The sequence below is a fragment of the Carettochelys insculpta genome, chromosome 7 (genome assembly GCF_033958435.1).
Source record: "Carettochelys insculpta isolate YL-2023 chromosome 7, ASM3395843v1, whole genome shotgun sequence".
In the NCBI taxonomy this organism is placed as follows: Eukaryota; Metazoa; Chordata; order Testudines; family Carettochelyidae; genus Carettochelys; species Carettochelys insculpta.
The window spans coordinates 76476025-76492075 of record NC_134143.1 but is presented as its reverse complement, the minus strand read 5'-3'; the positions used below and the strand labels follow the sequence as shown (position 1 = coordinate 76492075).

Below are 16051 nucleotides of genomic sequence, written 5' to 3'. Positions count from 1 at the left end.
ACATTGGAATGTGAAGGTTGGAACAGATAATGAAGGTTGGGAGAGAGTCATGGGAAGGTTTGGATATGGAGAAAGAAATGAACGAGCTGAGAAACTGTTAGAGTTTGCTACAGAGCATGAGATGGTGACTTGCAACACGAGATTCCAACAAAAGGACTATAGGAAGTGGACACGGTGATCGAATGACGGGAAGTCCAAGAACATGAGAGATATGATTTTGATAAGAAGATGATGGATAACATCAGTACAGCAGTGCCGACCGTTCCAAGGAGCAGATATAGACTCAGACCGCAGTCTAGTGATCACAAACATCAAGATAAAACTCAAAAGAAAACGTAAGACACAATTTAAGAAAAGAAGAGATGTGGTGAGGCTATGTGAGGAAGAAAGAGAACGCATACAGAACAGCGCTTGAAGAGAAGATTAAGAATATCGCCACAGAGAAAGACCTAGATAAAAGAGTCGCAGGGATAGCCATCGCTATAGAAGAGGCAATTGAGCAGACTGTTCCAGAAGAAGAAGAGATCAATAAGTGGATTACCCAGAAGACATTGAAGTTGGTTCAAGAGAAAAAAAGAGCGTTGAAGATCAGAAGAGATGTTTCTGAGATGGCAGAACAGCATGTAGGATGAAATGCAATGAAGTAAGGAAAGCAGCCAGAAAGGATAAGGAGAAATGGTTAGAGGAGCAATGTGAAGATAATGAGAGGTATCATGAGAGGTATCATGGCGAATGTAAGACCAGGGAGGTGTATAAGACAATTAGGAATATTAATAGGAGATGGCAACCAAAGCAGATGGTGATCAAAGATGATAACGAAGAAGTGCTCATTAACAGGGAGAAGATTGTGCAGCGATGGATGAGATATTGCACTGGTCTATACAAAGCACAGTTGGACCTGAGTGTCTCAGAAAGACTGATTGAAGAATTGAAAGAGATCTCCCCTGAGCATCGAGAGCGAGGCTGATATTTCAAAGGAGGACGTAGAAAAAGCAGTGAAACGACTGAAGAACAACAACAAGAGCCCTGGAAATGATAAGATCATAGGAGAGATGATCAAATATAGCAGAGAAAGCACGATTCAGGAAATACACCGACTATGTAATATAGCATGGAAAGAAGGGAATACACCTAAGGAATGGACAAGATCTGTGCTAGTGACAATACCCAAGAAAGGAAGTACATTAGAGTGCAAGAACTAGAGAACGATTGCCCTAACAAGTCATCTAGGTAAGGTGCTGATGATGATACTGACTGAGAGATTAAGATCGCAGATAGAAGAACATATAGCAGAGGAGCAAGCAGGGTTCAGAAAAGTACCATACAGCAGATATTGGCACTAAGACTGATAGCGGAGAAAGCGCGATGAAAGAACAAAAAAGTATACACTTGCTTAGTCGATTTTCAAAACATATTTGACAGTATAGATCAGAAAGTGACTTGGGCGGTGTTGGAGTCATACGGAGCGGATAGCAGACTGATACGGTTGTTGAAAGAGCAATGATAATGTGGAGGCAGTGGTGAGAACATGCAGGGAATTGCAAAGTTGGTTTAAAACAAGCAGAGGTACGAGAAAAGGAGATCCAATATTCAAAAGTATCTTCATCGCACATCTGGAGAGTGATGGACAAGATCAAGGAAGAGGCAGAAGGGACATCTGTGCATGGGAAAAGAATTAACAACTTGAGGTTCGCGGATGATTATAGTTATCATTGAGGAAGATGAGAACAAGCTAGCAAAAACGGTGCAGGTGTTAAATGAGGAAGGGAAGCGGTATCCACTGATTATGAACATTGATAAAACAAAAACAATGGTATTTGGAGATAAGGAAATAGGAAGGAAGATCAGTGTGGATGGTATTGAACTAGAAAATGTAGAGAAGTTAACATATCTGGGGAGCAACATAACATACAATCTAGACTGTAAGAAGGAAATAGCGACTAGAATAGCCAAAGCAAGAGCGACTTTGAAGGCAATGGATAAGATCTGGAAAAGCAAAGCAATTAGCTTAAAAATGAAGCTGGGCATCTTGAAAACGTGTAGATTCAGCAGCATGTTGTACGGATGAGAGACAAGGGTGATAACAAAAGATTCAAAAAGAAGAATATTGGCATTTGAAAGCAGCTGTTATAAAAAGATTCTGAGAATAGGATGGATGCAGAAGGTCACCAATGAGGAATTATAAAGGAAGATACAGCCGAAAGAGAACCTGCTGCAGAAGGTTATAAAACGGAAGCTACAACTATTTGGACATATTTGCAGAATGAACAACAAACAAAAAATCAAGACCCTAGTATTCGGCATAATGAATGGTTCAAACAGGAGAGGCAGACCCCACAGAGAATGGATAGATGATGTAGCAGATTGGTGTGGAGCTCGTCTACAGAAACTAAGCCACTCTGCACTGGATAGGGAAAGATGGAGAGAAATAGTGAGGGAAGCATCAGACACCAACGGGCGCTGAGCCCATGATAATTGATGACGACGATGATGATGATATTGTGCTCATTTCGTCTTGATACTGGAACCTATCTAGGATTCGATAACACCCATGCTGTAGTTCCTCCCACCCCCTGCCCATCCGCATCCTATATAATCAATTGTAACCTACTGTCTGGCAGTGCTCTACTGAGCCTTGATGAGGGAACTTACACTCCACCAGCACTGTGTGTAATAAACCCTCTTGCTTGCTTCATACATGGTATCCAGACTTTGTTCCCAACACTGTAAAAGAAAGGTTACTCACCGTAGTAACAGTGGTTCTTCGAGATGTGTCCCCATGGGTGCTCCACATTAGGTGTCGGGCTCACCCGGCACCGCAGATCGGATCTTCCAAGCAGTTTCTGCCGGACCGCGCATGCGCCGGTGCGCGCCGCTCCCTTGCACGCTCCTGGCCACATGCGCAATCCGGTCCCCGCCAGTTCCCTGACCAACCGCCTCGGATGCTCCCGAAAAACACTAAACAGAGATCCGAAGTGGGGAGGATGGGCGGGTAGTGGAGCACCCACGGGGACACATCTCGAAGAACCACCATTACTACGGTGAGTAACCTTTCTTTCTTCTTCGAGTGTCCCCGTGGGTGCTGCACATTAGGTGACTACCCAGCAGTAACCCAAGATAGGAGGTGGGTAATCGGATTATGTGCAGCTTGTCCCCAGAGGACCGCTGTCGAGAGACGGGTATCCTCTTGGAATACCCTGTGAAGGGCATAATGTTTGGCGAAGGTGTCATAGGATGACCAGGTCGCCGCTCTGCAAATGTCTTTTAGCGCAACGCCCTTGAAAAAGGCTGTTGATGCCGCCACCGCCCTAGTGGAGTGAACCCTGGGCATGGCCAGAAAAGGAGTCTCTTTGAGTTCGTAGCACATTTTTATGCAGGATACGATGTGCTTCGAGATTCTCTGCGAACAGAGACCTTCTCCTTTTGATTTGGGAGCAAGAGAGACCAGGAGTCTATCCGTTTTCCGGAAGGACTTGGTCCTGTCTATATAGAAGGCTAGCGCCCTCCTCACGTCCAGGTGGTGTAGGCACACCTCTTTGTTAGAGTTATGAGGCTTTGGATAAAACGAGGGTAAAACAATAGGTTCGTTAATATGAAACTCAGAAGAAACTTTAGGAACAAAGGCTGGATGCAGCCGTATGGTTACCGCCTCCTTGGAAAAAACAGTGCAGGGTGGCGTTGCCATAACTGCCGCAAGCTCGCTCACCCTGCGAGCTGACGTGATTGCGAGAAGAAAGGTCGTCTTTATCGTAAGGAGGCGGAGAGAAACCGTGGCCAAAGGCTTGAACGGTGGTCCCGTTAGCGCATTAAGCACCAGGTCCAAGTTCCAAGAAGGTGGAAGCAGTTTCCGAGGGGGGTGTAGGTTTACCAACCCTTTGAGGAACCTGGTAACCATGGGATGGGCGAACACCGTGTGCCCTTCCTCTTCGTGTCTGAAAGCCGAAATGGCGGCAAGGTGGACCTTTAACGAGGATAGTGAGAGTCCTCCTCTCTTGAGGTCCAGTAAATACTCTAATATTACAGGTATAGGCACCGAAAGGGGGGCTAGCTGTTTGGTAGAACACCATGCCGCGAAGCGAGTCCATTTCTGCTAGTAGGTCTTCCTGGTGGAAGTCGTCCTGCTACTTTCTAGGACTTGTTGCATTTCCTCCGTAAATGTGCTCTCTAGGGAGATGAGCCATGGATTAACCACGCTTGTAGTCGCAGGCCTTGGGGGTGCGGATGCACTATGGACCCCTGGGCTTGCGTGAGCAGATCCGGCGCCACCAGAAGGGGCATCGGTGGACGGTCCGACATGCGCAGGAGTAGGGGGAACCATTGCTGTCGATCCCACGTTGGGACTATCGGGATCATTCGGGCTCCTTCCCTCCTGGCTTTCTGCAAGACTTTGTGGATGAGCACTGTGGGAGAAAAAGCGTAAAGCAGGGGGCCCCTCCAGGAGATCGCGAATGCGTCCCCCAGGGACCCCCGTCCCAGTCCTGCCCTGGAGCAGAATCGTGGGCACTTCTTGTTGTGTTGAGTGGCAAACAGGTCTATCTGGGGAAAGCCCCATGAGTGAAAAATCGGTCGTAGCAGATTGGGACGGATCTGCCACTCGTGCGTGAGTGCAAAATGCCTGCTCAGCTGGTCTACCTTCACATTGTGAGCGCCTGGTAAGTATGAGGCTTTCAAGGTTATATTGTTGGCAATGCACCAGTTCCACAACTGGACTGCTTCCGCACATAAGGCACGGGACCGAGCTCCTCCTTGACGATTTATATAAAACATGGTGGAGGTATTGTCTGTACTGATCCCGACTACTTTGTCTTGTATATGGTCTCGAAAGTGTCTGCAGGCGTTGAACACTGCTCTGAGCTCCAATATATTTATGTGCAGTGACTGCTCCGTGGAGGACCACAGCCCTTGCGTCACCTCTTCGCCCATGTGTGCTCCCCACCCTATGAGGGAGGCATCTGTAGTAAGAAAAACCGATATTTGTGGTTGGTGGAAGGGTACCCCTGTTAGCAAGTTCTTGGGGTTTACCCACCATTGCAGGGATTTGCGCACCTCTGTTTTGGGCGACACCACCCTGTGAACAGTGTGTACTGCCGGTTTGTATACGCTCGCCAGCCAGTGCTGCATGCTGCGCATCTGTAACCTGGCGTTCTGTACTACGAACATCGCTGCTGCCATGTGGCCCAGCAGCTGTAAGCACGTCAGAACCGGCACCGTAGGGCTGATGGTGATGACTTGCACGAGGGAGCCAATGGCCCGAAAACGAGTCTCTGGTAGATACACTCTCGCTGTAATAGAATTTATGGGTGCCCCTATGAACTCTATGTCCTGTGTGGGGTCTATGTTTGATTTTGCCAGATTGATAACCAGGCCGAGAGAAGAGAACGTGCCTGCTGTGATGCGTATCATGCGTAGTACCTCCTCCTTCGAGACCCCTTTGAGTAGGCAGTTGTCCAGATACGGGAATATAAATACCCCCTGTCTGTGCAGGTAGGCTGACACCACTGCCAAGGTCTTGGTGAAGACTCTGGGGGCCGAGGAGAGGCCAAACGGTAGAACCTTGTATTGAAAATGTTCTTTGCCTACCATGAACCGGAGGAATCGTCGGTGAGCCGGATGGATAGTTATGTGAAAATATGTGTCTTGTAAGTCGAGGGCTGCGAACCAATCTCCATCGTCCAGTGCCGTAAGGATGGAGGCGATTGTGATCATCCGAAAGCGTTGCTTGCGCAGGTACCGGTTGAGGCCTCGAAGATCTAAGATGGGCCTCCAGCCTCCTGTCTTTTTCTCCGTGAGGAAGTACCTCGAGTAGAACCCTCTCCCCTGCAGTTGCTCCGGCACTCTTTCCACTGCCCCTATAAGCATGAGATGGTCTACCTCCTGCTTGAGCCTCGCTACGTGGGAGGCCTCCTGGAGGTGGGGCCTGGGTGGAGGTCGTGGTGGTGGGAGCGACTGGAAGGGGATGGCGTACCCCGTGGCTATGATCTCCAGCACCCATTTGTCTGTGGTGATCCTTTGCCACTGGTTGTAGAATGGTCAGAGGCGATGGTGGAATAACCGCTTCGGATGACCTTGTGCGATGGTAGTGATGGCGCAGCCCTGGATCTGTGTGTCAAACTTGAGGCCTTTGGCCCTGCCCCGAGGACGCACGGCTCTGTTGGGAACGTCGCCTGGGAGTTCTGTACTGCTGGTGCTGTTGATGTCGCCCTTGCTCGTAACCCCTGTGGTACTGGGGACGCTGTTGCTGGTACTGGTACCATCTTTGTTGAGGGTAGTACTTCTTCCTTCTGTATGGAGGGGTGTAAATCCCCAGGGTCCTAAGTGTGGCTCTTGAGGTTTTACTGGAATGAAGGATTGAGTCAGTTGATTCAGCAAACAGCTTCTGCGAGTCGAAGGGAAGATCGACTATCTTTGCCTCAAGATCCCTCGGTATACCCGAAGTCTGGAGCCAGGACTCCCTTCGCACCACCACTGCCGTAGCTGTGGAGCGTGCTGCTGTGTCCGCAACATCCAGGGCGATCTGAACTCCCATCCTTGAGGCCGCGTAGCCTTCTTGCACGATGGCCTTGAGCACTGGTTTCTTGTCCTCTGGAAGCAAGTCCACGAGGGAGGTTAACCCAGTGTAGTTGTCGAAATTATGGTTCGCTAGATGCGCTACGTAATTTGCCATTCGCAACAGTAGGGTGGAGGAGGAGTAGACCTTTCTGCCGAACAGCTCTAGCTTCTTGGCATCTTCGTCTGTTCCCCCTGTCTTGAATTGAGATGTCTTTGATCTTTGTTGCGACGACTCCACTACCAAGGAATTTGGTTGTGGGTGGCTGAACAGGAACTCCATGCCCTTCGCCGGCACGAAGTATTTCTTATCCGCTCTCTTGTGGACAGGCGGAATAGTCGCGGGGGTCTGCCATATCGTAGTGGCGGACTCCAAGATTGCTTCATCAAGCGGTATTGCTATTTTGGAGGAGGCCGGAGGTCTCAGATTTTTGAGGAGCTTATGGTGTTTCTCTTGCACCTCTGCTGTCTGGATGCCTTGCGTGAAGGCCACCCTCTTAAACAGCTCTTGAAACTGTTTGAGATCATCCGGAGGATGGACGTCCCCCAGGGCCGAAGCCTCGTCTGGGGAGGAGAGCAAGGAACCACTAGGATACGCCTCTCTGGACCCTTCTGGTTCCTGTTGGTGATGGTATATCCGCTCGCTGGAAGCTTGTAAGGGAAAATCTCGGGGTTCCATAACCAGTTCCCCGAGATACGTGAGTCTCTGTCCCCGTTCGCGATTGCCCTCGGGGATACGGGACCGTCTGTGGGGATCTTTCCCTGGTAGACTGCCGGTGGTGTCTATTCCCTGCGTGATAGGGGCGACCATGGCAGCATGGGCACTGTTCTTGGGAAGGTGACCTGGACCACTCCCTTGGTGCATACCCCCTGCGTCTGGGGGAGCAAGATCATCGAGAGACATGGGACACTGGAGAGAGCGATTTGTGATAGTACTCCAGCGGCTCAAACCCCAGGAAGGGTGAAGGTGGTCCCAGCCAGGGTGAGGCTGGTTGTAAAAATGGAGACGCGGGCTCCGGGTAGGCTAGGGGGGACCCCTGCCTTCTAGTTGGAGTCTGCAGTATAAGCACAGGGCTGAGAGAAAGCAACTCTGCAGCCCTGTCTGGAGAGGGGCTGCGGAGCCTTGTTTTGTGTGCAGCCTTCCCCCTCCCTTGCGGGGGTGGCTCCGCCCCCTGACGTGCAGGGGATCTCGGCCCCGTCCGCGCCGCGCTCGGCACGCTCATGGGCGGTGCCGCACAGGCAGTGTCCTCCGGTGCCTGCAGGCTGCGTTCCTGCACGCTCTGCACCGCTGGTTCCCGGGGGTCGGTGCCGCTGCCTGCGGTGTCGCCGGTACCTGCGCTCGTTTAGCCACCGCCCTGCCTGCAGTGCGGGGCGGCTGTTTGATTATCGGAGGCTGAGCCGCCTCCACGTGGCTCTCCGTGCCGCCGCCAATCAGCTGTTGCTGCGGCTGGGGGCTGTGCGCTCCTCCCATCCCGCTCGCTGTTGCTGACGGCAGGGATCAGGCTGGGGAGACTTTCCTCCGTTTTTGTGCTGATGGGGTGAGGGAGGCAGCTTTCCTTTTATGGGCCCCGGAGGGTCCCTCCTGCTGCGGCCGCTCCGGCACGTCTGGCTGGAGGGCCTTGTCGAAGAGCAGCATTTTAAGCTGCATCTCCCTGTCCTTCCTTGCTCTGGCTGTTAATTTTGCACAGAAGGAGCATTTCTGCGTGACATGGGACTCCCCAAGGCACCTTATGCAGTGACTGTGCCCATCAGACGCTGGCATTGCCTCTCGGCAAGACTCACATTTCTTGAATCCTGAAGAGGACATTGTTGGTGAGTCTTTTAGTTGTTAATGGGGTACTTAGCACCTTCTCTGTGCTGTTTTCCCCCTCTCCGATAGCCTGCCGCGGCAGGAGGGCTAATGGCCTTAGGCTCCTGGCCTCCGGTGCTCCGCTTGTTACTAGGACTGGACTGAATGCCGTCCCGCTTGTTGTTTCTTGTCTTTGTTTTTTTTTTGTTTTTTTTTTAAAATAACAACTGGCTAACTGAAGAATAGACTAAGAACTTGAAAACTTTAAAGAAAAACAATTAAAACCATTGAATACGCTAACTTGGCCGTAGCCTAGTTGGATTCTGTCTGCAGCCGACGGCGGTTAAGAGGAACTGGCGGGGACCAGATCGCACACGTGGCCAGGAGCACGCAAGGGAGCGGCAAGCACCGGCGCATGCGCGGTCCGGCAGAAACTGCTTGGAAGATCCGATCTGCAGCACTGGGCGAGCCTGACACCTAATGTGGAGCACCCACGGGGACACTCGAAGAAGAACAAGCCCTTTCCATCAGATACTTACAAGGCCGGGAAATGGCTGTGACAGAGTGCGGTGAGAAGAGGAGGTATCGTCCAGGGGAGATGAAGGAGGGGCGCAGAGGAGCTCGACACAACATGGTGAAATATTTGCAAGGGTCAAAGATATCTGCAAGAAAAAAAAAAAAAAAACTCATCAATCTCAGTGGATTTGCCTCCCTATTCCACCCCTCCCCCACAATATTCCACATGAAGATGCGCTATCAGCTATCAGGAATACCATCCCTGATGTTACCACAGCAAATCTGGTGGCTGACATAAGTCATCTTGTTCTCACCCACAATTATTTCCAATTTGGGGACAACTTATGCTTCCAGATTAGTGGCACTGCTATGTGCACTCACAAGGCCGCTAACATTTTTATGGCAGACTTAGAACAACGATTCTTATCTCTCGTCCCATTACACCTCCTTTACTTATGCTACATCGATGACATCTTTATCATTTGGACCCATGGTAAAGACACTCTGGAAGAATTCCACAAAGATTTTAACAACCTTCACCATCAATCTCAGCCTTGACTATTCCACACAAGAAATACATTTCCTTAATATCACAGCACAAATCACTGATGGCCACATCAACATCACTCTCTACTGGAAACCCACTGACTGCTACACTTACCTACATGACTCCAGCTTCCATCCAGCACACACCACACCATCTATCGTTTATGACCAAGCCCTTAGATACAATCGAATCTGCTCTGATCCTACTGACAGAGACCAAAAACTTGAAAACCTATACCAAGCATTATAAAACTTAATTACCCACCAAGAGAAGTAAAAAAACCAGATTGACAGGGCCAGACAAATACCCAGAAACCAGCTAGTTCAAGATAGGCCCCAGAAGCTCAAAAAGAGAACACCACTTGTCATCAAACCAAGGCACAGAGCAATTAAAGATTTAAAAAAAGCCCACTACTTTTGGATCCCCAATATGAAACACCCAGAACCTATTTTTTCCAGAGTACTTAGCGTTATATGGTTATTTCTACACATTGAACTTCTGAAATCCAGGAGACCCTGGTCTGACAATATCCATGGTCTGGCAGGGAAGAAGGGCCAGGGAGCCAAGACTGCAACTGGGGTCAGGAAGCTGGCAGCAAGGAACGTGGAGCCCTGGTCACAGCTGGGCCGGGTGTAGCCACCACCAGAAGCTGGCAGCAGAGACTGGGGAGCCATGATGTTGGCAGAAGGGATTGGGAAGCCAAGACCACAGCAGGGCTGCTGCAACTGGGACCAGGAAGCCACAGGTGGGGCCAAGCCACTGCAGTAGGGGATGGGAAGCTGGTGGCAGCCACGGAACAGGAGCACACCTGTGGCTGGGAATTGGGTCACAGCCAGGGACTGGGAGGCGCAGAGCAGGAAGCCAGCAGCAGCCAGGGGGCTGAGGCTGTAACTGGCTGCAAGTCAAAGGCCTGGAAGGGAGCCCAGGAAGAGAGAGTGCAGCTAGCAAGGGAGCATTAACCTCCACAGTGCAGCAAAATCTCATTTGGTACCACTCAGGTGCCGAGAATGATGAAACACAAAGATGCAACTTGTATGTTCAAACCACAGCTTCCATCTACTTCAGCTACAGCTATGAGAGCTCAGCACTTCTGTGGATCAGACCTCAGAAATTCAAATTAGGCAACCAGAAAATGAGAACACAACCAGTGACCACAAATGAAAAGTTCAGTTAAAACAAACAGAAAACTTACCAGCATCACACAGAAACTGTGGCCAAGGCAAGGTAGCATGGGGGAGGATGGGGCACAATACAAATTCAAAGCGAACACAGGAAACCAGGAGAAGGGAAAGACATTATCAAAACAACTTAAATCTACTTTCTGGCAAGTACAAGACACTTAGGTATCTGATCACAAGAATCACAAAAAGATCTATCAAAAGGTTAAAAGCCCTTTGTGAAGGAGATCTCTTTTTAGGACCTAGTTGAAGGCTGTGGAATGTATAGGATTTAAGAATCAACTTAAACCACTTTCCACACAAAGTACAAGGCACTTTTTAAAAGAAAAAATCTTCCCTTCAATAACAAATATATAGTAAACGCCTTCATTTCCAGTATTCTATCACCTGGAACTGTCAAATAATCAACATTTTAACCAGAAGTAAATTTTAGTTGGTTTCCGTAAGTGCAGTATAGTGAGAGTAAACACAAATGAATACAGCAAATACAGTATAGGTTCACAGTGTACAATACTACTGTTGTTGGTAAATAAAATATCTAATCTTGTTTTTCTTTAGTGTTATTCATTGCTAGGTATATCTCTCTATTATCCAGAACATTTGAATATCTGGCAACCTCCCAGTCCCAGGGCTGCCAGATATGGAAGAGTTTACTATAGTACAGCAAGCCTTTTTTTAAAACTTCACAGATTTTTCCTTTTGAGGAAGGAAGGAAGGAATAAGCATGCCACATATGCTAGGGAGATTGTTTAATCCACTTCTGGAAGACTTTAAATTTATGAGGATAAGAACCTGCACAGACTAGATTAATGGGACTACTGGCTACCAACTAAACTCTAAAGAAATTTTCCACTAAATATTGGAAACCCTCATTTAAAAGGACGGATGTAGGAGAGACAATAGAAGTCATTAGTGTGTTATTGTTCCAGAAAGAAAATGTCATCTATTGTTGAGAGATCGTATCTACCCAGGGTCCTTATAGGGCCCATAACATCATATATCAGAGACGTAGCCGTGTTAGTCTGTATCTTCAAAAATAACAAGAAGTCCTGTGGCACCTTATAAACTAACAGATATTTTGGAGCATAAGCTTTCGTAGGCAAAGACACCCCCCCCCACTCATGCCTCTGATGAAGTGGGTCTTTGCCCACGAAAGGTTATGCTCCAAAATATCTGTTAGTCTATAGGGTGCCATAGGACTTCTTGTTGTTCATAACATCACAGTATCTGAGCATCTCAATCTTTCAATGCATTTAACCCCAAGGCCAGAGATGTATTATACCTTCCATTTTATAGCTAAGCAACAGAATGACAACGTGGTTTGCCCAACATCACACAAAGCCTGTGGAAAATAAGGAATAAACCCAGGCCTCCCAATTCCTAAGCTACCACTGAACCATCTACAACGGGGCAATGAAGTAGAGTCTATGCTTCCCTTCTAACTTAACTTGGCTTTTTCTTGTATATTGGGAATCCTCGCCTAAGTGTTACAAAAAAATGGCATTTAGTTTCCTGACAGTTTAAGTTTAGAAACCAAAACCAAAAGGACTTCAATGGGGTACTTTTTAAAAAAACACACCAGCTTTCCTCTGAGTGCCCAATTCTAAAACGCATTGGACACATGACATGAAAAAAATCCCACCCACTAAATCTTTTCCATAAGAGATCCCAGGGTAAGCTAAGAAGGGTGAGAAATGCAGCCCCAAAAGGTAGTTGTATAAAAACAGCTATGATTCACATCAAGTGGGGCTCAAAGAATAGTGTTGCCCACAACCAGTTAATAAATTCACTCACACTTGACTATAGTTTACAGTGGCCAGACAGGAATAATACAGAATACAAAATCTATCTCAGGATTACTCTCCTCAGCCAGGAATCCATTCGAGCAAGAAGCTGGACCAGAAAAATCTGCATCCAAAAGCAGCAGAGTCCCAGTGAAGGGGAATAAAAACCCACCTTCCCTCTATATAAGATATAACTACAAAACTCTTCTCAAATGCTTTCTATCTTAGTGTCTCAAATATGAAATGCAATTCTGCAAGTTAAGAGACTTGCCCAGATCATATAGACAATCAGCAGCAGAGGCTGGCATAAACCCCCAGACCACTGCTCGAAACTGTCCTTCAACCTGCATGGGGCAGACTTAGTTTCTCCCTTCACCAATGTTATTGGCAGGCACAATCGAGTCTCAAGCACCAACAGAAAAATAATTTAGGTAACTCAGAATGAACTTTCAGATGCAATCTACTGCTATACAAAAATCTTATTACCCTATCCACAAGTGTCAGTCCCCATGCAGAGAGCTCAGTTAACAGAGGATTAGTATCTGTACCTGACTTGTCCTTCTGTAATACAAGAGAAATTTCTGACAGCAGCAGCAGTGAAGCCAGCAGGCACTACAGAGAACCCAAGAAACAGACTACATTTCTACAGACTTGACTAAAGACAGACACAGCTCATTTGCACCAACCAATCCCACAGCTTCTAGCAGTACAGGCCAAATCAGCTCCAAGAGGGAATACCAAGAGCAATCCCAGAAGCTGATGTAACCTCACTCCAAGCTCTTCCCTCCCACCAGCACACACCTCTCCCACCCCGCTTGTCCCAGCAGCTGATGTAACTCTACTCCACGTTGCAGCACAAAATCCAGAGTTTTAAGACTGTAGTGTCAACAAATGGTTTATGGGTGGCAAGCCCCAGCATAAACCAGATTGCCTTACTCCCACACGTAGCATACAGCATACTTGGTTCCCTTATCCTGCGCCCTCCTTTTTCCAGGTCTACTAGTTTTCTGATAATGGTTGCAGACTTACTTCAAATGCCCTCTTCCCTGCTTTCAGGGACAGGCTGTTCCTCAATTTTACCTTTATTCCAACCTCTTCTTCCCCTTTTCCACAACATCTCCAATCTCTCCAGTTGCTACATTAAAGGTAAAGGCACTTTAGGGTGTTTTGCTTTTTATGGGGGGGCGGAGGAGGTAAGTAAGAGCATTTGTAATTTCTATATTCCTTTCATCTCCACAGACAGTAAAAATGCAAGCTGACTTCTTTGCTTGATTCAGACATGCCACAGCTGTAGGGTTGCACCCATTTTGGTTCTTGTCTTATTTTCCCAGTGTAATCCCAAATTAATTCCAATGTTGCAAACTATAAGGATTAACATATGTCTTAGTATTTGGTGTTTTTATTAAAGCTTATCCTACAAAAGTTTCATTACCCAATAATTTTAATTTTGGTTGCCTTTTTTTTTTTAACTAAGTAAATCTCTAGCTCTCATTGCTGCATTGAGCTTCACTAATGACATCAGAAAGCAAGCTGAGAGAACATGAAGGATTTTTATTATTAAAATATCTTGTGATTTCGGGGAGCCATGCCAACTCATGATTTTGAACACCTGAGATTGGCAACAGTGGTATCTATCAAGGTGATGCTGAAACAACTGAAGTGGTGACCAAATAGCCAAACACAAGGGCATCTAGTCCTAGTGCAAAACAGTTATTTCCTCTGCACCAGGAGCCACAGATGTCTTTACAGAATTTCTCTCTATTAATTAAGTATATATTCGTCTTGATACAGAGATATACCTAGTAAAGAGAAGCAACTTTCCCATGCTCTACGCCAACCCTGATCATTCTTAACTATAATTTTGAAATGGACTGCTCCAGAACCCCCCTTAAGCCATTATTCAATTTATCCACAAACATCACCATAGCAATTAAACCTCCCAAATTAATAAAGGTTTTTTTCTTGCTTCCCAGACTGTAGGAGAAACGTTTGGTTTGTGGTGCATCTGAGTAATGGCAATTGAGACAGTTAAACTAACAGGCTGAGATTTGCATTAGAACCCAGTGGTTTCTTACAGGAGTAAATTCCCAAAGGATTTCTAGGCCCAGATATTGTGGAAGAACATTATCCCACACGAAAGTCTCCCTCCACAGTTTCCTCATTCTGGTGCACTGTGTTAGACAGGTCAAAGAGACAGGTACTTCTCCATTCCACTCAGTTGGTGAAGAGTGGAGTGCCTGAATGAGATGCTTACAACAAACTATGCTGCTCAGAAGAAAGGTTACTGTGTGCCTTCATTCCCAGGTATAGTTAGTGGCAACAATTAAACCTAGACAACACTGATGCATAGATCACTGTGACTGTCTTACACAATCAGGCACAATTTTCTGCCCAAACCCAGACAGACATGGATAGGGATTTTTGGCACCCTCAGTATTTCAGCCACAATAGCACTGAGTTTAAAAAAGACTACAGACTGACTAATGTTGAGGGTAACTACAAAAAGATCTCAGCAAACTGAGTGATTGGGCAGCAAAATGGCAAATGAAATTTAATGTGGGTAAGTGTAAGGTAATGCATGTTGGAAAAAATAACCCAAATTACACGTACTACATGATGGGGTCAAATTTAGCTACGACAGATCAGGAAAGGGATCTTGGAGTTATAGTGGATAGTTCTCTGAAGACATCCACGCAGTGTGCAGCGGCAGTTAGTAAGGCAAATAGGATGTTAGGAATTATTAAAAAAGGGATCGATAATAAGACAAAAGAGATCATACTTCCCCTATATAAAACTATGGTACGCCCACATCTCGAGTACTGCGTGCAGATGTGGTCTCCTCACCTCAAAAAAGATATATTGGCATTAGAAAAGGTTCAGAAAAGGGCGACTAAGATGATTAGGGGCTTGGAAAGGGTCCCATATGGGGAGAGGCTAGAGAGACTGGGACTTTTCAGTTTGGAAAAAAGGAGATTGAGGGGCGACATGATAGAGGTATATAAAATCATGAATGGTGTGGAGAAAGTGAATATAGAAAAATTATTTACCTTTTCCCATAATACAAGAACTAGGGGACACCAAATGAAATTGATGGGTAGTAGGTTCAAAACTAATAAAAGGAAATTTTTCTTCACACAGCACACAGTCAACCTGTGGAACTCCTTGCCTGAGGAGGCTGTGAAGGCCAGGACTCTATTAGGGTTTAAAAAAGAGCTTGATAAATTTTTGCAGGTTAGGTCCATAAATGGCTATTAGCCAGGGATAAAGTATGGTGCCCTAGCCTTCATAACAAGGGCAGGAGATGGATGGCAGGAGATAAATCACTTGATCATTGTCTTCTGTTCTCCTTCTCTGGGGCACCTGGCATTGGCCACCGTCGGCAGATGGGATGCTGGGCTTGATGGACCTTTGGTCTGACCCAGTATGGCCATTCTTATGTTCTTATGTTCTTATGTAATCATCTATCCAAAATGTGCTGTGATAGAGAAACCAAGTTTCCTTCTTCCTACCAGCACCACTTTAGTCTTGCCTGGATCCACCTTTAGCAAGAGGCTCTTCTTCCAGATGCTGATTTCAGAGCCAGGCATCAAGAAAACTACAAGAAACTAATGGTATTTTAAACATAAAGAAGATGTAGAGCTGGGCGTCCCAAGTACTATTTCAGTAATGGTGCCGAAGTCCCTTGGCAAAT

At 46.9% G+C, this 16051-nt stretch overlaps 1 protein-coding gene across 9 annotated transcripts in view; it reads right to left on the bottom strand.

Moving 5' to 3' along the window:
* ALDH18A1 (aldehyde dehydrogenase 18 family member A1) overlaps positions 1 to 16051 on the bottom strand; it is a 127379-nt gene that overhangs the window by 87419 nt on the left and 23909 nt on the right. For all 9 annotated transcript variants that reach the window (XM_074999399.1, XM_074999400.1, XM_074999396.1 and 6 more), the window contains one exon: positions 8875 to 8997. Coding sequence is in view for 7 of the 9 variants with exons in the window: in XM_074999396.1 (XP_074855497.1) it covers positions 8875 to 8968 (94 nt within the window). In the remaining 2 variants the exon portion in view is untranslated. The remainder of the gene's footprint in view (positions 1 to 8874; positions 8998 to 16051) is intronic.